At 31.7% G+C, this 22394-nt stretch overlaps 4 protein-coding genes across 4 annotated transcripts; 2 read left to right on the top strand and 2 right to left on the bottom strand.

Annotated features, from left to right (window-relative positions):
* Positions 1-1189: 1189 nt before the first annotated feature.
* On the bottom strand, positions 1190-2640 carry LOC111687288 (geranylgeranyl transferase type-2 subunit beta). Its single transcript, XM_023449718.2, has 2 exons — positions 1865-2640; positions 1190-1805 (listed from the first exon to the last, which is right to left on the bottom strand). Exons 1-2 carry the CDS (start codon positions 2472-2474, stop codon positions 1378-1380), a joined length of 1038 nt encoding a protein of 345 aa, XP_023305486.2. The 5' UTR covers positions 2475-2640; the 3' UTR covers positions 1190-1377.
* A 510-nt stretch (positions 2641-3150) lies between these two features.
* Positions 3151-5508, top strand: LOC111687284 (ras-interacting protein RIP3). Its single transcript, XM_023449715.2, has 3 exons — positions 3151-3811; positions 3878-4371; positions 4541-5508. Exons 1-3 carry the CDS (start codon positions 3758-3760, stop codon positions 5172-5174), a joined length of 1182 nt encoding a protein of 393 aa, XP_023305483.2. The 5' UTR covers positions 3151-3757; the 3' UTR covers positions 5175-5508.
* A 2943-nt stretch (positions 5509-8451) lies between these two features.
* Positions 8452-22372, top strand: LOC111687291 (trifunctional purine biosynthetic protein adenosine-3). Its single transcript, XM_023449722.2, has 9 exons — positions 8452-8932; positions 17960-18207; positions 18269-18918; positions 18984-19206; positions 19337-19499; positions 19556-19814; positions 19883-20134; positions 20201-22107; positions 22178-22372. The coding sequence occupies exons 1-9, from the start codon at positions 8753-8755 to the stop codon at positions 22355-22357; spliced, it is 4062 nt and encodes a 1353-aa protein (XP_023305490.2). The 5' UTR covers positions 8452-8752; the 3' UTR covers positions 22358-22372.
* Positions 12275-13208, bottom strand: LOC111687293 (pupal cuticle protein). Its single transcript, XM_023449724.2, has 2 exons — positions 13106-13208; positions 12275-12995 (listed from the first exon to the last, which is right to left on the bottom strand). The coding sequence occupies exons 1-2, from the start codon at positions 13118-13120 to the stop codon at positions 12384-12386; spliced, it is 627 nt and encodes a 208-aa protein (XP_023305492.2). The 5' UTR covers positions 13121-13208; the 3' UTR covers positions 12275-12383.
* Positions 22373-22394: the final 22 nt, after the last annotated feature.

The following is a 22394-nucleotide window of genomic DNA, read 5'->3' as shown; positions in this document are numbered from 1 at the left end:
CTTGTTCGATAAATTTCCTTTTAAGGGAAATTTTTGTTTTTGCATAGAAATCGATACTTTTGGGATAATTTTGTTTAAAATAGAGTAAATAAAGGGAATAAAACAAATTTTGTAAAATTTCCCCTTGTTCGAAAAATTTCCCTTCAAGGGAAATTTTTGTTTTTGTAAAGAAATTTCTAATTTTGGGTTAATTTTGTTTGAAATTAAGTAAAAAACGAAATATAACTGATTTTGTGAAATTTCCCTTTGTTCGAAAAATTTCCCTTTAAGGAAAATTTTTCTTTTTGTATAGAAATTCAAAATTTTAGGTAAACTTTGTTTAAAATGGAATACATAAACGAAATATAACTGATTTTGTAAAATTTCCCTTTGTTCGAAAAATTTCCCTTTAAGGGAAATTTTTGTTTGTGTATAGAAATTCCTTCCTTTAGGTTAATTTTATTTAAAATGGAATAAATAGACGAAATAAATCATAGTTTGTAAAATTTCCCCTTGTTCGAAAAATTTCCCTTTAAGGGAAATTTTTGTTTTTTGTATAGAAATTCAAAATTTTGGGTAAATTTTGTTTAAAATGGAATAAATTAACCAAATAAGAAAAATTTTGTAAAATTTCCCCTTATTTGAAAAATTTCCCTTTGAGGGAAATTTTGTTTGTGTATAGAAATTCATAATTTTGGGTTAATTTTGTTTAAAATGGAATACATAAATGAAGTAAAACAAATTTTGTAAAATGTCATCTTAAATGATAAATTTCCTTTTAAGGGAAATTTATTTAAGTTTCAATATTAATAAAAATATTGCCCTTTATAAAACAAATACACAATTTTATTAAAAATGATTTTTTATATATATTTTTCTTTGTTTTTCAGTTTTGTCTTCAATAGTTTTATAAATAATTTAAATAACTCTGATTTTCTGTTATGCAAAAATAATAAAGCTAATATTTCTTTTTATATTATAATATTTATATATTTATAAAAAAATACAATAATAATTTTACTAGAACTGTTGAGATATTAAAAAAAGGAAAAAATATAAATTAGTTGAAAAATAAATATTAATAAAACAATTTTCTTGTATTTAATAAAAAATAGTTAAGAATGAGTTGGTTTTTTTATATAAAAATAGTGCCTGTTTAAGAAATTACAAATGCAAATTGTTTAAAGTTAAAGTTTCGGCTTTCCTTTTCGTAGACTTTGAAATTTATGTAGAGTGTAGAGATGGTGCACTTAGTTAGAGAAAACGTGTTTGGAAGAAAGTTAATAGAGAGATAGAGAGTTATTTTATGCTTTCTTGGCCTACATAAAGCTTTCGTCTTTTCAATGATAAAATCGTGCGTTTACAACTTCAGCACCCAGTGGCTGCTAGCTGCAGGATTTAAGGTCTTTCTAATATTTGAGGCTTAATATCCAAGCGATCCATAACATATTGAGGCATACAGAGTGTGGGATTAATGGGTTTGAGGCCATCAAAGCCCAATAAAGAAAGCGCTCCTATGCCAAATAGAGTATGGAAAATATCAGGTAAATTTCCAGTACGATCAGCAAAACCACCAGTTTCGTTGTCTTGACAGGAGAGTATAAATTGTTTCAACTTTTCGGCACTTATCCAATGTAGACGTCCCATTATGGTAAGCGAAGCTAAAACCCACCAGGAATAGCAGACATCAGGCAGTTTTTCAGGTCTACCATTAAGGCCACCAGAAGGCAATTGACGCTCACACAACCACCAGCCCAATTTATCCACATCCAAGAGATGTAAACGTTGGGTTAAAGACAAAAAACCCACACAACAATAAATAAGACCTAGAATTAAAACAATATGTAACAAGTTTACTGCAAAACCCGTACAACAATACACTTACCAGCATGAGATTCTGCCCCTGGCTTAGAACCAAAACCACCATCAGTTTGATTGCAACACAACATAACAAATTGTACGGCCTTTTCCACATCAATGCTGGTGGCTAAATCCTTTTTCAATAATGTCAATATGGCCACGGCACAGAAGGAGAAACGTGTATCCACCTCACCCCAACGATCACCAAAGAAACTGCCATCTATTTGCTGCAAAGACACCACATATTTCACCACCGCCTCACAGTCTATCTCCTGTAGGGCATCGTAAATACACAATATCTGCACTGCAGATAAAGTATATAATATATGGGGGTCATGACCTTCACATGGTGCAAAACCACCTGTCGTCGGACACTGGCAACGTTTGATAAACTCAATTATAGACGGCCGGTCAAGGCGCTCCAATTGATTCATAATATCCAAAGCGGTGACACCCCAATAGATGCCAGACATGCGTAGAAATTCGGTCATACAATATTCATAATCATCCTGATCTTTACCATGATTTTCAATATATTCGACATGTTTCCAAAAGTGTAATTCTTCAGGAGTTTTTGCAGAATCGGCGACACCACTATCAGCCTTGCTGGGTTTGGCAAACGAGGTAAAGTCCATTGCTGTTTTAATTGTTAGCAATTTGTTTATAACAAATTTTTGTTAACTGCGTTGGTTGCTTTATTTTTGTTAAAAATTTTATTAAAAAAATTACTACTATATACTGCCAATTAAAAGCAGTTGCACTTTAATTAATGACACATTCAAGGTAAGAATAATAATAAAAAATTGACAAATTAAACAGCTGTTGGTTTTTGCTTTTACGAAAGGGTGGAGAAGTAAATAATTTAAAAAAAACAACTCTGTATGGGAATTGATGGAGATGCCAGAAGTCCTAATATAAACAAAAGGGGGAATTAATCATAACTTAGTTGCCACGTGAATTTTTAAATTTTTGCTACATATGGGTGTTATTTTTTTAACTTAATGTAAAATACAGATTGAAATATTTTCTAAAGTTAAAACTAAATTAAAATAAATTTATTAGCTGATAAAACTTTTAAAAATAAATATTTGATTAAAGCATAACTTTTATTAAAGTGGCATCCCTTTCCCTGTATTAACATTTTAACAACTCTGTTACGAAACACGAGGGGAACTGTCAGAAAATAAATAAGACAGAGAGAGCGAGAAATACAGCGAATTTGTCATCACACATTTTCTTTTTTAACGCAGAGGAGCAGAGAAATTCTTTTTTTCATTAGGAAGTGTAAAAATTTTCTTTTCAACACAAAATTTAAAATTACGCAAATTCTATATAATAATTTAATAATATTAAAAGAGAAAATTGTTAAGAAAAATAATCGATAAAAAGTTATAAAACTCAATAACAGTTAAGACAAATAAAATAAAGAAATATTGCAACGCTGGCTCGATTATTGCATGAAGAAGAAAAAAATTACCAAAACGAAGGCTGGGCGAAAGAAAAAAAAAGCGAAGAAAAAGTTAAAGCAGTTTCAGCAAAACAAGCGACGGTAGCAGAGACGTTGACAGCCCTGAGCCTCAGTAGTAATAATAATAGGAATAATCACAACAACAGCAACAATTGCTATCGTTGTGGCACCACAGTCAGGTGAACTTATAAGTGTTATAAAAAAGTGGCCGGTCCCATTATATTACAACTAAAACAACATATGGAAGGGCTTTGAAAGAAAAGAAAGTGGAAGCAAAATTCTCAGTTTGTTAAAGATTGAGAAAATTTTGTGGATATTTTTTTTAATACATTAAGGAGAAACAAAAATCTTTTGGAAAACACAACTTTAACAATTAAAAGTTGTTAAAAAGAATTTTGTGGCGGATATTTGATTAAGTTCAAATTAAGCCGAGGTTTACAGCTAAAGGCCATGTCCAATGGTGACGATGTGCTAGACAATTGGGAAGAAATTGATGAAGCAGGGGTAAGTAGCAAATCTATTTGTTGACTTTGTCTTATGTGACAACTAATTTTTCTGTATTTTTCTTAGTTACAAAATTTAAAAACCTCGTCAGCTTCTTCTGCAGCTACTGAAAGTATAACAAAAAGTTTTCATACTCAATCTACTACAGCCATATCCACGTCTGCCTTAATTTCATCAACAACCACTACGTCTTCAACTAGACCCATACAAATGAAGTTGTTGCAACGTTCAACTAACTCTACTACTACTACTCAGGACTCGAATACGACGTCCCAACAAACAACCAAATCACCTTTGGATGATATGGCGGCCAGTTTTCAACCCGTTATGATGGTTTTACACAAGCCGCAGGATGAATATCAATCTGCCAATTATACAGCACCCATAGCTAATCAAACGGTAAAAATTCTTAGAAGGCCAACACAATCTACGGAACCCCGTAATAATGGTATTCGTCCCAAGCAGCCAATAAAAACATTGCAGCAAAGAGAACAAGAATATGCCGAAGCAAGACTTAGAATATTGGGTTCAGCTAAGAATCCGGAAGATGATGAACAAAAGTAAGTTTATTTTTTTTAACAAATTACACCAAAAATCGTTCTTGCAATTCTCTTACCAAAATTCTTTACTATAGTTTTACTTACCGAAAATAATTAAAATTTTCCCAAAAATTAATTCACCAAATTCTCATCTAATAATAATTGTTTCTTTTCACCATTTATTTTAAAGAGCTACAACAGCTACCACAACATCGGTAACCAGCAATAGCACTAATTCAACACCAACCACTCCTACTGTAACTGCAGCAGCACTAAGCAATAACACTTTAACGAATATAATGGTTACAACAAAAATCAATACGCCAAAAACAACAGGTGCTGCAAATCAATATAACAATCACTACAATCAACAATTACAACAACAACAACAGCAGCAACAACAACAACAATATCAACAAAATTTTCATCAACAGCAGCAACAGCAACAAAATTATTATTACAATCAGCAGCAGCAGCAACCACAACAGCCACAATCACCTGCCTACAACAACAATCGCACATACAATATGAATCCCTTGTTGGGTTTAGGTCCTATGGGTGCTATAGGTCAACCAGCCCAATATCAGGCTGCACCACAAACTCCCCAACAGCAGCAGCAACATTTGAAATATCAACAATATCATCAAAAATCACCACAACAGCAACATAAAGTCCAACAACAGCAGCAGCAACAGCAACAAACTTGGTCTCCAGTTGTGGGTGGCAGTGTTTCTTCTACGTCTTTAAGACAGCCACAAAATGAAACGATATTACGTTTGCCTCGGGGTCCAGATGGTACTACTGGTTTTCAAATGCGTCGGTAACGCGTTGTCAACAGCTGTAACAATGCCAACACCAACTATCCATCATTGCTAAATTAAAACGAAAAAAAAACTGTAATATTTCTATGTTTCTTGTTAATGCTGCCGCGTTTTTAGTTTCTTTTTTCACTCGAAACATTTTTTCGATTTATTTTTTCACTAAAAAGAACTTCTTTCTAATCGTTTAAGTTAAGTTTATTGGTAGTCATCTAATAACAAAGATTTTTACTTTTTCTATTTTTTAACTTCTTAAATTTAAGTTGTCTGCTATAACTTTTTCTTTTTTCCCTTATTCTTTACTTAATTGATTTAACTTTATTGCTATTTTGTTTTTCTTTTACATTACATTGATCATATTATTTTTTTTTAATATTACCTTAAACAAATTTATAATTGTTTGATATTTTTTCTAATTATACTTTACTCGTTTTTTTCTTTTTGGGCTACAGTTCAAATCATAAATTTGAAAATAGAAACAATATTTTTTTGTATTAAATTTTTAAAACCACACAAAAACCATTAAATTATGTTTGTCTTGTAAACTAAAAAAAAATATTGTATTTAAATGATTTAAAACAAAAACAAATTTTATGATTATAAATAATTATACTTATACAACAAAATATATAAAAAAATTAAAAAAAATATGTTTATCTTTCAATTGCTATAAGGTAAAGTAATTCTGAACTCTATAGTGTGGACTATAGACTGTCTATAGACTATAGACTATCTATAGTCTATAGACTATAGACTATCTATAGTCCAGACTATAGACTATCTATAGTCTAGACTACTTATTGCATATATATCTATAGTCCATACTATAGACTATCTATAGTCCAGACTATAGACTATCTATAGTCCAGACTATAGACTATCTATAGTCCAGACTATAGACTATCTATAGTCCAGACTATAGACTATCTATAGTCCAGACTATAGACTATCTATAGTCCAGACTATAGACTATCCATAGTCCAGACTATATAGAAGTCTCCAGAACTGTTTCTGAAACCGTTACAAGGTGTTAAGTTGAAATTAAAAAGTGACGTTAATGTAATATTTTTATAATATAATGGATATGGATTATTAAGAAAACAATTTTGAATTAATATTCACAAATGGTACGATCAAGATCGATCATTTTGATATTGTTGGTGATTAAATGGTTTCATTTAAATACACTTAAATTTGAAACTATCCTTAATAAGCATGTTTTTGTTTGTAAAATTTCATCATTTTTAATTATTTTATTAAAATTTCAATATTTTTTTTTTGTTTTTACAAAAAATTATCAACATCTTTTATTTTAACGGTATTGCATTCAATAGACTATATTTATTGGCATAATGGCGAATAACAACAAAATAATGATTAACAGCACACAAATATCTCATTTACCCCCAATCAACGTAGTAAAAGGTTATCAATTCGAAAAAAAAAACATATTTACAAATAAAAAAAAACAGACATTTTATTTTTTAAATTTCGATTAAATTATAGCAAAAATATATTTGTTTTTAATGAAATGTAAATTAAAGAAAAATGTTTAAAAGTTAAATTATTTTTTATATATTTTATCAATTAAATGACAAACAAATACATATATTTTAGTAATAAATCATATTTGAACGATTTTTCTTTAATTCAAAAGAGTCTAATTAGCATTTAACTAATAAACGAGTACTCGTTTTTCAAATTTCATAGGCCTCTTTTTTTCGGGTTTGTTTGTGTAGTTTTATTGTAGTTAAGTTCTCTCCGAATATTTGTCAAAATAAACAGAGAGAATTTCGTTTTTATTTTTGTATAATTTTAACGCATTTTGGCAAAAACCAAATTATATATTAAAAAAATTTGTATATGAGCAAATTTACTTCAAAAAACAAGATCACGTCTGCTCAGTAACAGCAGTTTTGCTTGTGCTTATTGTTTCAGAGATGATAAAGTGTGTGCCACTTTATGGGAAATTTAAGTGAAATGAAGAATAGGGTTAGGTACTTATACTTTGGACTAATAAACATGTTGTTAAACAAAAACTAGTCATGACTTGACTAGAATATAGTTCATACTAGAATATAGTTCATACTATAATATAGTTCATACTAGAATATAGTTCAGACTATATACTACACTATAGTGCAGACTACAAGCTATACTATAGTCTTCACTATACTATAGTCTAGACAATAAACTGAACTTTGGACTTGACTATAGTCCAGACTGTAAACAGATTAAATTATATATTAAATACTATACTATAGTTCAGACTATAGACAATCTATAGTCCAGACTATAGACAATCTATAGCCCATACTAAAGACTATGTATAGTCCAGACTATAGACTATCTATAGTGCAGACTATAGACTATCTATAGTGCAGACTAGAGACTATCTACAGTGCAGACTATAGACAATCTTTAGCCCAGACTATAGACAATCTATAGCCCAGACTAAAGACTATCTACAGTGCAAACTATAGACTATCTATAGTGCAGACTATAAACTATCTATATTCAGGACTATAGATAGTCTATAGTCCGGACTATAGACTATCTATAGTCCAGGCTATAGACTATCTATAGTGCAGACTATAGACTATCTATAGTCCAAACTATAGACTATCTATAGTCCAGACTATAGACTATCTATAGTCCGGACTATAGACTATCTATAGTCCAGATTATAGATTATCTGTAGTCCAGATTATAGACTATCTACAGTCCACACTATAGACGATTTATATTCCACACTATTGACTATCTATAGTCCACACTATAGACAATCTATAGTCCACACTATAGACAATCTATAGTCCACATTATAGACTATACATAGTCCACTTTACTAGAATACATAATATAGACCAGATTTTAGACTATAGACAACAATATAGTCCAGTCTTTTGTCAGCACTATAGTCCAGATTATATTCCAGACTATAGTCAACATTATACCTAGTCCAGACTATAGAGTACATTATAGTCTAAATTATGGACATTATAGTCCAAACAGTAGTCTTATCCACACTATAGATTAGGCTATAGTTCTGATTTAAGGTTAGGCTATAATCCAGATTACAGACTATAGTCCAGAATATGGTCAAAACTAAACTACCGTCCAGACTAAAATCCACAGAGAATAACACTTGCACACACACACGATCATTTACCCATCTCTAGCATTATCAGTTGATTTTATTATTTGTTGTTGTTGTTTTTTACACTAACAACTCCATGCTCCAGACATAAAAAGCAATGGGTTTTTAATGTTTTGGTGGCATTATTAATAACAACGGCCGTTTAATCGGTTCCCTTAGAAATATATATTTTTTCATTTTATAAATTTAGTAGGAATTTGAGCATTGCTCAAACTGGTACTCTCGCGCTAAAAAAAAACATAAAATAAAAAAGGCCTTTAGTCTACTAAGAAAACGTGTATCTAACGTATCAGAAACGATAAGCACGTGGGATTTATTTTAGAACGAAACACTCGAAAACTAAAAGAAAAAGTGAAAAAAATTACAGAATAATCTAAATTGTTTGCAAATATAAATTAAAAAAAATAATAATAAAACAAAAAATATGCCTTCCAAGGGTAAACAATTGTTGGTTATAGGCAGTGGTGGACGCGAACATGCCATTTGTTGGAAATTGTCGCAAAGTTCGCAAGTGTCCAAAGTATTTGCTTTGCCCGGCAGTTTTGGCATTGAACAATTGGAAAAATGTGAAAATCTTAAGGGTGTGAATGTTAAAGATTTCGAGGTAAGCTGGGAAAAAATAAAAGTAAAATTATTTAAACAAAAATAAAGAAACTAGTTTTTGTATTGTGGTTTTCTTATAAAGAAAATAATATTGAACTTAAACCGGTTTGTTCAGTGTTTATTATCTGAAGAAAAAAAAAAAACGCAAAAAATTACTTACTGTTCATATCACATGTGTTTCATATGTTTGTAGGCAACAGTTTAATGAGTAAAACAAAAACAAAAAAATCCAAAATTTTATATTCCGCCAGATTCTCTCTCTCAACCCGGTGTTTTTTACTTGAAGGTCAAACAATTTTTTTGGTTTTATTGACTTTTAATGATTTTATGATAAAATTTATATTAGAATTGTGTTTGTTATTAAACAAAAATATTTAATTAAAAAAATTACTGCAATAAATTTTGAAACAAATTTACACTTTTTAAGTAATTTTTTAATTAAAAAACGAATGCTTGTTTATATAAGTTGGGAAAACAATTTTACAATTTAAATTTTTTTAGTGAAAGGCTTAAACGAATTTTATAAACTTTTTATAAATTAGAAAAACAAATAAACATTAATATTTAACACCAAAATAACCCAGCAGTTCGACGAGACAGTCCCGAACTAACCACTTAACCTACCACTTGTGGTGGCCCCTAGCCACCTGACTACCCAGGTGACCGACCATTTTAACATGGGCTTGTCCTACGAGGAAGTCAATCGTCACTGTAAACCCTACAAAGAGACAGTAAAGAGACGATTGCCTCCGCTCTCGCTTACAAAGGGGACACTAAAGTGACGACTGTCTTCATTCTTGATTACAAAGAGTTTATTTGTGACGAAAGACCAAAATCATGCGAATTGGAGTCTGCCAGGTGGTGAGATATTAATGGAACTAAAATTTAAAAATTTCAAGTGTCTACTTTCCAGAATACTATGAGACAATAATGTGACGATTGACCTAAAAGTTATAAATCTGTGTCAACCAGATGGTGGCATATTAGTAGAAAGTAATAATTATTTCTCCAAAAGATGGGTAAATAACAACTTTCGAAAGTACAACAAAAAACAACTTTTAAGAGTATAATCTCTAGGTTACTTGAGGACAGTAAAGAGACGACTGTCTCCGCTCCCGCTTACAAAGGGGAAACTAAAGTGACACTGTCATCATTCTAGATTACAAAGGGTACATTCGTGACGAATGACCCAAAACATACGAATTACGATCATCCAGGTGGGTAACTATTAGTGGAAATTACAGTCTTTTTCGTATGCATTGACTCTTTGTCGAACTGCTGGGAAATTAATAATAATATTAGTGTACTAGTGAGTAAAAAGTTTGTTTACTTAGCAAAGACAGAAACCTTTCAAGATCAGTAGTTGACGTTAATTTTAAAAAGCATATTAAGGGTATTCACAGTAAGAGTATTAGATCGCAGATTCAGAATGTTCTAAATAATAGTCAATTTTCAAAAATGTATTCACATTTAGAAGTTAAATATTTGATTCCGTTTTATTTGATTTCCAAAATTTAGGAAAAATTTAAAATTTTATAAGAAATTAAGTAAGAGGCCTTTAACTCCACGGACTATATCCATCATCAAAAGATATTTGTTTTGTCATTCTTATTTAATATAAAGTCGTAGAAAAATTTATATTATGTAGATTACTGATCTCTTTTACAAGGAGCGTTATTTTAAACACTGGTTATCGTTAAACAAAAAAAATGTTAATATATCGTAGCAAAATAACCAAAAATTGAGGAAATAGGGGCAAGAAAAACTGGACATCTTCGTCCGTCTGTCTGTTGAAGAAGCAATATGGTTTCAACGGAATAAGCTAGGGAGGATCATAACACTGTCAATACTTTTTCGACAAAACGGCACACAATTATTCGTAGTCTAGTCTATAGTTATAGTCTAAAAATCAGAAGTATCGAATTTTAGGTAAAATTTCAGTATTAAAGTGTAAATTTTGGAAGCAGTTCAGAAATTAGACGAAAAATCCAATTTTATTTACAAATGTTTATAATTTTTAGAAAAAATTTTAATTTTCTTAGTTCTATCTATAGTCTAGTCTATAGGCAGACTATAACCTAGTATATAGTCCATACTGTAGTATAATCTATAGCGCAGACTTAATTGTCTTAATTCCAGGCTTTATCCTTGTCGAAAGTACAGACTATATACATATGTTTATACAAGACTATAGTCTGGATTATATAGAAGACTATAGTTTAGTCTATAGTCTAATTTATAGTCTAGTCTGTAGTCTGGTCTATAGTCTAGTCTATAGTCTAGTCTAAAGTCTAGTCTATAGTCCATTCTATAGTCCTCTTATTATTTTATATTGATTAAACAAATTCTACTCTATATTCTAGTCTAGAGTCTAGTATATAGTCTAGTCTATAGTAGAATTTTTAGTCAAGTTCATAGTCTAGTCTAGAGTCTAGTCTAAAGTCTGATGTATAGTCTAGTCTAAAGTCTAGTCTATAGTATAGTATAAAGTCTAGTCTAGTATGGTCTAGTCTTATTATTATTTTATATTGATTGAACATCTGTGATGTTAATCCTTGTGACCATCTATAGTTCTCACTATAGACTGTCTATATTCCACACTATTGGCTATTTATAGTCCACACTAAAAACAATCTATAGTCCACATTATAGACTATCCTTAGTCCATGCTATAGTCTATCTATAGTCCACTTTACTAGAATCCATAAAATATCCCAGACTTTAGACTATAGTCAACACTATAGTCTAGACTTTTATCAGCACTATAGTCCAGATTATATTCCAGACTATAGTCAACATTATAGTCCAGACTATAGAGTACATTATAGTCTAAATTATGGACATTATAGTCCAAACAGTAGTCTTATCCACACTATAGATTAGGATATAGTTCTGATTTAAGGTTAGTCTGGTCTATAGTCTAGTCTTTAGTCTAGTCTAAAGTTAGTCTGTAGTCTAGTCTATAGTCCTATTATTATTTTATATTGATTAAACAAATTATACTCTATAGTCTAGTCTAGAGTCTAACATATAGTCTAAAGTCTGGTCTATAGTCTAGTCTAAAGTCTAGTCCATAGTCTAGTACAAAGTCTAGTCTAGTCTTATTATTATTTTATATTGATTGAACACCTTTTTCTTCTTTTTTATAACACATGCATTGTTTTGATAACAAACAGTGACGTTTTCAGTTGTTTTGTATGGCAGCACTGCAATTTTTAATCTCAGAATCAATTTATTTTTAGATTAACTAATCTGATTATTAATTGACATTTAATTGTCAACTTAAAAACCCGACCTTAAAGTCTCATAAATTATATTCAAAATGACTTCGTTTTTTAACGAATTTCGTTTAAATACTGTGAAGATTTTATTTAACTTTTTTGGAGTTTATAACATTAACATATTTACAAAACAAACATTTTATAATTTCTTAAATCAATTAATATCGACAATTAATGTCTGAAATTATATTTTGAGTTGTTGCTGCTGGCCTTCTTCTGGTTATTGTTGTTGCTATAGGCACTACGTTTAGTAGTGGCTATTGGTAATGATTTTTTATTGCTAAAAGATGTTTGCTTAACCTCACCCGTATAATAGTCCTTTTCGATGTAGGGATGTGTACGTATGTATTCCAAAGCACGTACTATATAATCGGGTATTTGAGGTATATGATCACCAACTGGATGATAGCCAGTTTCATCAGCTACATAGGTAGTTTTAATTTCAACACCCTCGGGAGAAATATAAGACGAGGAACCTTGGATAGTGCCATCAACGGCACCCTGTTCGGTACGTTTAATACCATTGGAGGTTTCGAAATCATAATGATAAGTACCATCACCTTTCATTTCCATATCATTGTGTAAAATTTGAGATTCTTTTTCACTGGAAGAGGAAGAGGAAGAAGATAAAACAGTACTAGCCTTATGATAGTTATTGGTGGAAGCGGCTGGTTGCTGATAAGATTTTTTGTTAACATTGTAATTATTACTCTGTTGTTTATAAAACTGAGGACGTGCTGAATAAGCCGAGGTTAAGGCCAAAGAGGTTGCTAAAATTAAACACTTTTTGTTGAAGAAAAAAATGTAAATATGTTAATTAATAATTTTGTTTTAAGGTTTTTTATTAAAATTTTTAATTTAATTTTTTTTGTCTTTTACATTTTAACACTTACTAAGATAGTTTTCATTTTGTTTAAAATAATAAAATTTCTGTGCTGTTTCTTCTACAATGTTCAAGACAAAACTGTTGTTTAAATTCTTAACTCTGATGGTTTTTATAAAACCCAAAAACATCCATTAAAGTTATTATTGTCCATAAATTATAATCTATATTTTTTTTGTATTTTGGGTAGGAGGTCTTGTCTTTTTTGCTACAATAAATATTTTTGCTAAAATCTTTTTTTGAAATCTACAAAAATAATATAAAATTTTGCTTAAAAAGTAAATTGTTATCAAAACTTGTTGATATTTCTTATAGCTTTAAAGTTTAACTTATTTTTTTAAACTTTTTTTCCAAAGAAATTTGCATATAAATCGCATTTTATGATTGTAATTCCTACCATAACGGTAATACATAAATTCCCTTTATGGTAAGTAACTCTGTCAGACTTTTAGCAGACTCTACACATTCAAACTTGTGCGAAAGTATTAGCTAGCAGTCAGTCTCATCATCATGTTGATCGCGATTGTCGTCATAATTGTTGTTTTTTTAAATTCATATATATTTTTTTCTGGAGATGATAAATGCCTTTTCCCACCGTGTCAATGTCAATGTTAATGTCTATAATTTGTTTTGTTTTTTTCTTCATTCTATTTATTAGGTTCTCAGGAATGTGGTTTTTTGAAATAAATTCTACTTTAAATTGAGTATTGAAAAATTTAGATTTTCAAAGAAGATCTTTTTAAACGAATATTTTTTACTCTTTTTTTTTAAGGAAATATGAAACTTAGCTAAATTAACATTTTAGGGTCAATCTTTAGGTGAAGGATTAGGGATTAACTTAAAATTAATCTTTAAAAGTTGTTTTTGAATACTCAGGGCGGGTTTCTGAACTAGGTTTAACTTGCTGTTAGATTAAACTCCAAACAAATTTAGGCGGACTTTAACCGATGATTGTGTCTTGCAGTTATGGATTTAAGTTCAGATAACTGTGTTAGTATTGCCAACTATTCACTTGAAAACATAAACAATCGACAGCTGTTTTTTGCAAATAATACTTTTGTAAAATGAAAAATTGTGATAAAATGTTAAATAAACATTTAAAACAATAATAAATAAAACAAAACAAAACAGAAAATTGTAATTTACTTAAAATATTAAGATTTTGTTCTTAAGAAATCATTGTTTTATTGTTTTTGCTGTGTTTTCTCACTTGTAACTTAGGTTTAATTGGTCAATTACACTCAGTTAAACTAAGATAATAATACTACTAAGATAATAAGTTACTGTTTACTGAAAAATACAAAACATGTATTAAATTAAATTTGAACAAATAATGTAGATTATCTTTATCTAAAAAACCCGCCCTTAGTATTGCTAACTTTTCAGTCAATAACATAAACAACAGCTGTTTAGTTTTTTTGCGAATATCACTTTTGTGAAAAGTAAAATTTTAGAAAAATTATAAATAAACATTTAAAACAGTAATAATATCGATAAATGAAATCAGAAAATTACTATTTACTTAAAATATTAAGTTTATTCTTCTTCTGAATTCTTTATTTTATTGTTTTTATTGATTGTGTGTTCTCACTTATAACTTAGGTTTAATTGACCAATTGCATTCAGTTAAATTAAGATAATAAATAACTTTACTGATTACTGAAAAACACGACACATATATTAAACCAGGTTTAACCAAAGAATGAAGATTATCTTTATCAGAAAAACCCGTACTTAGTTATGCATGATAAAAATTTCTACAGAGTTTAAGAAAGAATTAATGATTAATTAAAACTTATTATCCAAAGTTTTTTTGAGTACTCAATTAGTTAATTTTTTTGCTAGTTTAAGCGCCCAATGGAGTTCGTTTAAACTTGAGCAAGAAATGCAAAAGTGTAAACAGCTGATACCAAAAATTTAATATAGTTTAGTAAAATGTTTTAATTCTTGATAAGTACAAATTATAGACACTTCAAAACACAAAATTTATGTTTTTAATTTAAGTTTTCGGTAATTTTCTTATTAAACTTAGGGCCAATATTTAGGTATAGGATAAGGGATTATATTAAAATTAATCCTCCAAAGTTGTTTTTGAATACTCAATTAGTTAATTTTGTTTGCTAGTTTAAGCGCAAACATTTCTTGCTCATTATTAATGAGCAAGAAATGCAAAAATGAAAACAGCTGATGAAAAAGAATTAATATAATAAATTAAAATGATTGATTTATCGATTAGTATAAATTATAGGGACTTCACAATATATTTTTTTCTATTAAATTTAAGTTTCTTATAACATTTACAATTTTGATAACAAACAGTGACGTTTTCATTTGTTTTGTATGGCAACACTGAAAGATTAATCGAGCATTAAAAAACATCAAAGGGTATTACATTAGATTATATTTATTTTTAGATTAACTAATCTGATTACTAATTGGCATTTGATTACCAACTAAAAAACTCGATCTTCTTCTTTTCATTGTTTTGATAACAAACAGTGAGATTAAATTTATTTTTAGATTAACTCATCTGATTATTAATTGGGATTTGATTGCCAGCTCAAAACCCCCACTCTAATAGACTACTAAAAAATAAAAGTTTTGGATTTTTCTGAAAAATTCAATTGAAAATTCGATTTTTTTTGGGAAAAAATTGATTTCTTGTAAAAAAGTGGCCTTTTGTAAAAATTTAGAGTCTAGGCTTTAGTTTTGTCTACAGTCAAAACTATAGTCTTGTAAATAGTCCAGATTATAGTATTGTCTATAGTTCGGACTACAGTATTGTCTACAGTCTAGTCTACAGTCTAGAGGATAGTCTTGTCTACAGTCTAGACTATAGTCTATAGTATAGTCTAGATTATAATATTGTTTATAGTCCAGAATATAGTCTTGTCTCTAGTCCAGCTTATAGTGCATACTATAGTCTTGTGTATAGTCCAGACTAAAGACTTGCGTGTAGTCAAGAATATTGTTTTATCCATAGTCCAGATTATAGTTTTGTGTATTGTCCAGACTATATGGGTTATAGTATTGTCTATAGTGTAGACTTTAATCTAGTGTATAGTCCAGACTAAAGACTTATGTATAGTCCAGACTAAAGTCTTTCGTATAGTCAAGTCTTTTGTATAGTCAAGAATATCGTTTTATCTACAGTCCTGATTATAGTTTTGTCTATTGTCCAGACTATATATATAGTCCAGAATATAGTCTTGTCTTTAATTCAGGTCATAGTCTGGTCTATAGTTTAGACTAAAATATAGGCAAGACTATAGTTTTGTATATGGCCAAGAATATTGTATTATATTCCAGACTATATATATGGTATTGCCTATATATAGTCTAGCCTATATACCAGACTATATTTACACCAGAAAATGCTCTTTTCTACAGTCTAGACTATATATTTTTCTATAGTCCAGTCTATAATCTTGACTATGGTCCAGACTTAAATCTTGCCTATAGTCTAGGCTAAAGTATTGTCTATAATCCAGACTAAAGTCTTGCCTATATTTCAGATTTGTCTTGAAAACTTAAGGAATGATTCTAGAAAATTTAAAAAAAAACTTATGCTTTAACTAATAAATTATATATCGTGAGTCGTTATAGCGCAACTGCACAAAATTAATTTAAGGAAATTCAACTTCAAATTTATGATGCAGAACTAATTTTTTTTTGGCCAAACTTCCCAAAAAAAATATATATAGATATAAAGTTAAATTAAATGGCATGGCGGTAGTTAAATATGTATCGTTATCGATAAAAATTATAGATAAATATTGTTAATTATCTTCAGTAAATGTTTATTTAGTTTAGGAGGTGATAAAAAAAGACAAAATAGATACAAATAAAAACAAGTAGGAAAGTATAGTCGGGCATGGCCGACCATATAAGCACCCTACACCATGAGTATATTTTAAAAATTTTTATTTTTTATAAAGAAACTTTTATGTTGAATATTACCATAATTCCAAAATATTTAAGCAATTTATTGATAAAAAAACTAAAATTTCTAAATAAGGCTTTATATAGGTCAAATATGGGCCGATCCTCGGTAAATTTGGGAAAAGGATATATTTTTAAATAACAGTTAGTTTTGTTGAGTTGCATTGCGATACAAATGGTTACAAGTCAATTTTAGGCGTTTAAGACAGTTTTTAAAGGGGGGTTTGTATGGGGGCTAGGGTCAAATATAGGCCGATCCTTACGAAAATCTGCAGTATCATTTATACTTATATAAAACTTATTTGTGCCAATTTTTAGAGAGATAGCAGAACATTTGACGTAATTATGGCATAAAAAGTTCAAATCGGGAGGTACAGTTGTATGGGGGCTAGGTGAAATAATGGACCGATTTCAATAGGCTTCGTCCCTGTGCAAAAAAAAACATGCATGGTCCAAATTTCATCAAATTATCTTGAAAATTGCGGCCTGTACCTTGCGCACAAGGTTTACATGGACAGCCAGACAGCCAGCCGGACAGACGGACGGACATGTCTTAATCGACTCAAAAAATGATTCTGAATCGATCGGTATACCTCACTATAGTGGTGTAGGGTATAAAAATATTTAAAATGCATAATGTAGTTACGAAAGCTACTGCAAAATATATTGGTAATATCGCAACTCAAAACTCTAATTAAGCATTGACATAAAATAGGTTAAGAGTAAAGCAAAAAATTCAGACTAAATTTGGTAATTAAAATAAATTAGTTGAAATTTAATAGAGATATAAAAAGTAGATAAAAAATGATCGATAGACTAGACTTTTTATTAGGCTATAGATTGTAATGTAGACCAGACCAACCTATAGACTAGACATTTCCTAAATTAATAATAAAAATCTTAAATGTTTTCTCTTTAACAGGCCATTGCTAAATGGTGCAAGGATAATAAAATTGATTTGGTAGCCGTCGGTCCCGAAGATCCTTTGGCCCAAGGTTTGGGTGATGTTTTGCAAAAAGCTGGTATACGTTGCTTTGGTCCCGGTCAACAGGGTGCCCAAATCGAAGCTGATAAAAAATGGGCTAAAGATTTTATGTTGAGACACAAAATACCCACTGCACGCTATGAAACTTTTGTGGACTGTGAAAAGGCCAAGGAGTTTATTTTAAAGTAAGTTTTAGACAAAAATTTTACTAAAATAACAAAATTTATAACTTGTTTGTGTGCACAGTGCTCCCTATAAAGCCTTGGTGGTAAAAGCTGCTGGTTTAGCTGCCGGTAAGGGTGTTGTGGTGGCTGCTAATGCTGCGGAAGCCTGTCAAGCGGTAGATGAAATTTTGGGTGCCAAAAAGTATGGTTCTGCGGGAGAAACTTTAGTTATAGAAGAACTTTTAACGGGAGAAGAAGTATCTGTATTGGCCTTTGTTGACAACAATACTGTACAAGCCATGTTACCCGCCCAAGATCACAAAAGATTGTTGGAAAAAGATCAGGGACCCAATACCGGTGGTATGGGTGCCTATTGTCCCTGCCCTTTGATTTCCTCAGAAGCTTTAGATTTGGTTAAAAAGGAAGTTTTGCAACGTGCTGTAGATGGCCTGAAAGCGGAGGGTATTGATTATAAAGGTGTCTTATATGCTGGTCTTATGCTGACCCCCGAGGGTCCAAAAACTTTAGAATATAATTGTCGATTTGGTGATCCAGAAACCCAAGTTGTTTTGCCATTATTAGAATCAGATTTATATGAAGTTATGTCTGCCTGTTGTGACAACAAATTGCATGAGATTACTTTGAAATGGCGTTCGGATGTTAGTGCTGTTGGTGTCATCATGGCCAGTGCTGGTTATCCGGAAACTTCTACCAAGGGATGTGTAATTGAGGGTAAGTTTAAGCGCTAGTCTTTTGGAACACTTTTTTAAATTTCTTAAACTTTTCTTGGTTTACAGGTATTCCTCCAAATACCAATGATCAAATTGTTTTCCACAGTGGTGTAGCTGTTAATAAGGAGGGTCAATATTTGACCAATGGTGGTCGTGTTTTAATTGCAGTGACTTTGCGCCCCAATTTAAAACAAGCAGCTGCTGATGCCACAAAAATCTGCCAGGGCATTAGCTTCTCGGGAGCTGGAGCCCAATTTCGCACTGACATAGCCGAAAAGGCCTTTAAATTGTAATTATAATGAACTGTTTGAGAAACATCAATAAAATTTTAAAAATCTTACTTAATAACTTGTTAATTCTTATGATTTTTCTTTCTCTCTCTCACTCTCTCTTTCTATCACTTTTTGTAACGTAACCAGCCAAAAGTCGTCTCAACCTTCTTTATCTTACAAGGATAGTGGTGTTGACATAGATGCGGGCGATGATCTAGTACAACGCATTAAACCTTTATCGCGTGGTACTCAAAGGCCCGGCGTTATTGGTGGTTTGGGTGGCTTTGGTGGCCTCTTTAGGTTGAATGAGGTAATTCCATTTCTTTGCTGTAAGGTTTTTCCATTTTTAATTATCTTTTCTTATAGTTATCTTATAAAAATCCTGTTATCTGTGAGGCCACAAATGGGGTGGGCTCTAAGATCCAGTTGGCTTTGAGTCAGGAATTATATGAGACTTTGGGTTATGACTTATTTGCCATGTGTGCTAATGATATTTTAGAATCGGGTGCTGAACCGGTGGCCTTTTTAGATTATATAGCTTGCGGTAAATTACATGTGCCTTTGGCGGCTCAAATTGTTAAGGGTATTTCGGAAGGTTGTCGTGATGCTAGATGTGCTTTAGTGGGTGAGTAGTGGTTTAGTTGAGTGATTCCAAAGAGATCACATTTTTAATTTTGTCCTTTTCTTCAAAAGGTGGTGAAACCGCTGAAATGCCATCTGTTTATGAAGTGGGCAAATATGATGTGGCTGGTTATTGTGTGGGTCTGGTAGAAAAGGGTTCTGAATTGCCCAAATTTGAGTTATACGAAGAGGGAGATTTGTTGATTTCTTTGCCTTCCTCTGGTTTACATTGTGGTGGTTTCAATGCAATCTTAAGCTCTTTAAAGAATCAGGGTGTAGATCTGACAGACAAGTCTGAATTTGGTGATGTTACTAAATCTTTGGGTAAGCGGAAATTTGGTTTCTAAATCATTGTTTTACATAGATTTATATTTTTTCTTTCTCTCCCAGGCCACAATTTAGCTCAACCTTCTCGAGTTTATGTTTTGGAAGTTTTACAGCTATTAAACTCCAAACTTGTCAAAGCTATAGCTCACATAACCTCAGGTTTAATACCCGATGTGGCCCGTATTTTGCCCTCAAAATATGAAATATCCCTAGATTTTGGTGATCTTAAAGTACCCGAAGTTTTTGCTTGGTTGGCTGGCAAGCTTAAACTAACTGCCGAATCCTTGCTACAAAATCTGAACTGTGGCATCGGTATGGTGTTGGTGGTGCCAAAAACTTCCTCGGAATGGAAGTCGATTAAAGGTGCCAAAGTATTGGGTGTCATCAAGCGTAAAATTGCCAATTGTCCTCAAAAAACACAAATTGAGGTTAAGAATTTCGAAGAGGCCTTGGAGAAATATGCCAGCAAATATGGTGCGTTGGGAGATAATGAACTTTTTGAACCTAATTTCCATGATCTGCAAGGATCTCTTATTGTTAACTCAGAACAGAGAGAGGAATTGCATATAGCGCAAAATGGCCGCCGTTTGACAGAGGTACCCAAAACCTTTAAAGATCCCATTTTGATTATGGGCACTGATGGTGTGGGTACCAAAATTAAGATAGCCCAGCAGACCGGTAGGAATTCTACCGTTGGCATAGACTTGGTGGCCATGTGTGTCAATGATATTTTATGTAATGGTGCAGAACCTTTTACTTTCTCCAGTTATTATGCCTGTGGTGAGTTAAAGGAGGAATTAGCCGAAGAAATAGTGGATGGTGTGGTAGAGGGTGCCCGTCAAGCGGGTGCCAGTTTAATAGAGTCTCATTTGACAGAAGTGCCTTTACTTTACAAGTCAGATGTTTATGATTTGGCAGGCTTTTCTTTGGGCATAGCAGAATATGAACGCATTTTGCCTCATACTGATAAAATACAACCGGGAGATGTGCTCATTGGTTTACCCTCATCTGGGGTACACAGCAATGGCTTTAGTTTGGTGCATGCTGTTATGAAACTGGCTGGTGTGACCTTTAATGATATAGCTCCCTTCAGTGGTTTGACTTTTGGCGAAGAATTCCTTAGGCCCACCAAAATTTATGTTAAAGCCTTACAGCCTCTTATTGAGCAAGGTTTGGTAAAGGCCATGGCCCATATAACTGGTGGCGGTTTGACTGAGAATATACCACGTGTTTTGAGAAAAGAATTGGCGGTACAATTAAATGCTGAGCAGTTTGTTATACCCCCCGTTTTCGCTTGGTTGGCCCAAGAGGGTAATGTTAAGGCTGCCGAAATGCAAAGAACTTATAATTGTGGTTTGGGTATGATTTTGGTGGTGGATCCTAAATATGAGCAAAAAGTTTTGGATTTAATACAATACCCAGAACGTGCCTCTAAAGTGGGCGTGGTTAAACAAAGGCCATCATTAACGGCTCCTCAGGTAGTAGTGGATAACTTTGAGAAATGTTTAGATAAAGCCAAGCGTGTTATCAATGCACCACGTAAACGTGTGGCGGTATTGATTTCCGGTTCCGGCACCAATTTGCAAGCTTTAATTAATGCCTCTCGAGACTCTTCGCAAAGCCTTAATTCCGATATTGTTTTGGTAATATCCAATAAAGCCAATGTTAAGGGTGTTGAAAGAGCACAAAATGCCGGCATACCTTGTGTGGTTATCAATCACAAAGATTTCAAAACGAGAGAAGAATTTGATACGGAAATGACCAAACATTTGCTACAAGCTAAAGTGGATATTGTGTGTTTGGCTGGTTTTATGCGTATTCTAACAGAATCGTTTGTTAAACAATGGAAGGGTAAATTATTAAATATACACCCCTCCCTACTGCCCAAACACCCGGGATTGCATGTACAAAAAAAGGCTTTGGAAGCAGGAGACAAGGAATCCGGCTGCACAGTGCATTTTGTGGATGAGGTAATACATTTTTTTTTAAATGTAAATTTTATATAATCTGTAAAATTGTTTATTTTTTTCTATTTAAAAGGGTGTTGATACCGGTGCCATAGTAGTACAATCGTCCGTGCCAATTTTACCCGGTGATACTGAAGAATCTCTAAGTGAGCGCATACATCAAGCAGAATATTATGCTTTTCCCAAGGCTTTGCGTTTGGTAGCCACCGGAGCCGCTCGTTTAACCAAAGAGGGCAAAGTTGTATTTGCCTAAATGGCAGCAAACAAACAAAAAAAAAGACAAAATTTCT

Source organism: Lucilia cuprina, chromosome 2 (assembly GCF_022045245.1).
Source record: "Lucilia cuprina isolate Lc7/37 chromosome 2, ASM2204524v1, whole genome shotgun sequence".
In the NCBI taxonomy this organism is placed as follows: Eukaryota; Metazoa; Arthropoda; class Insecta; order Diptera; family Calliphoridae; genus Lucilia; species Lucilia cuprina.
The sequence above is the reverse complement of the archived record's forward strand: the minus strand, read 5'-3'. Positions and strand labels throughout refer to the sequence as shown.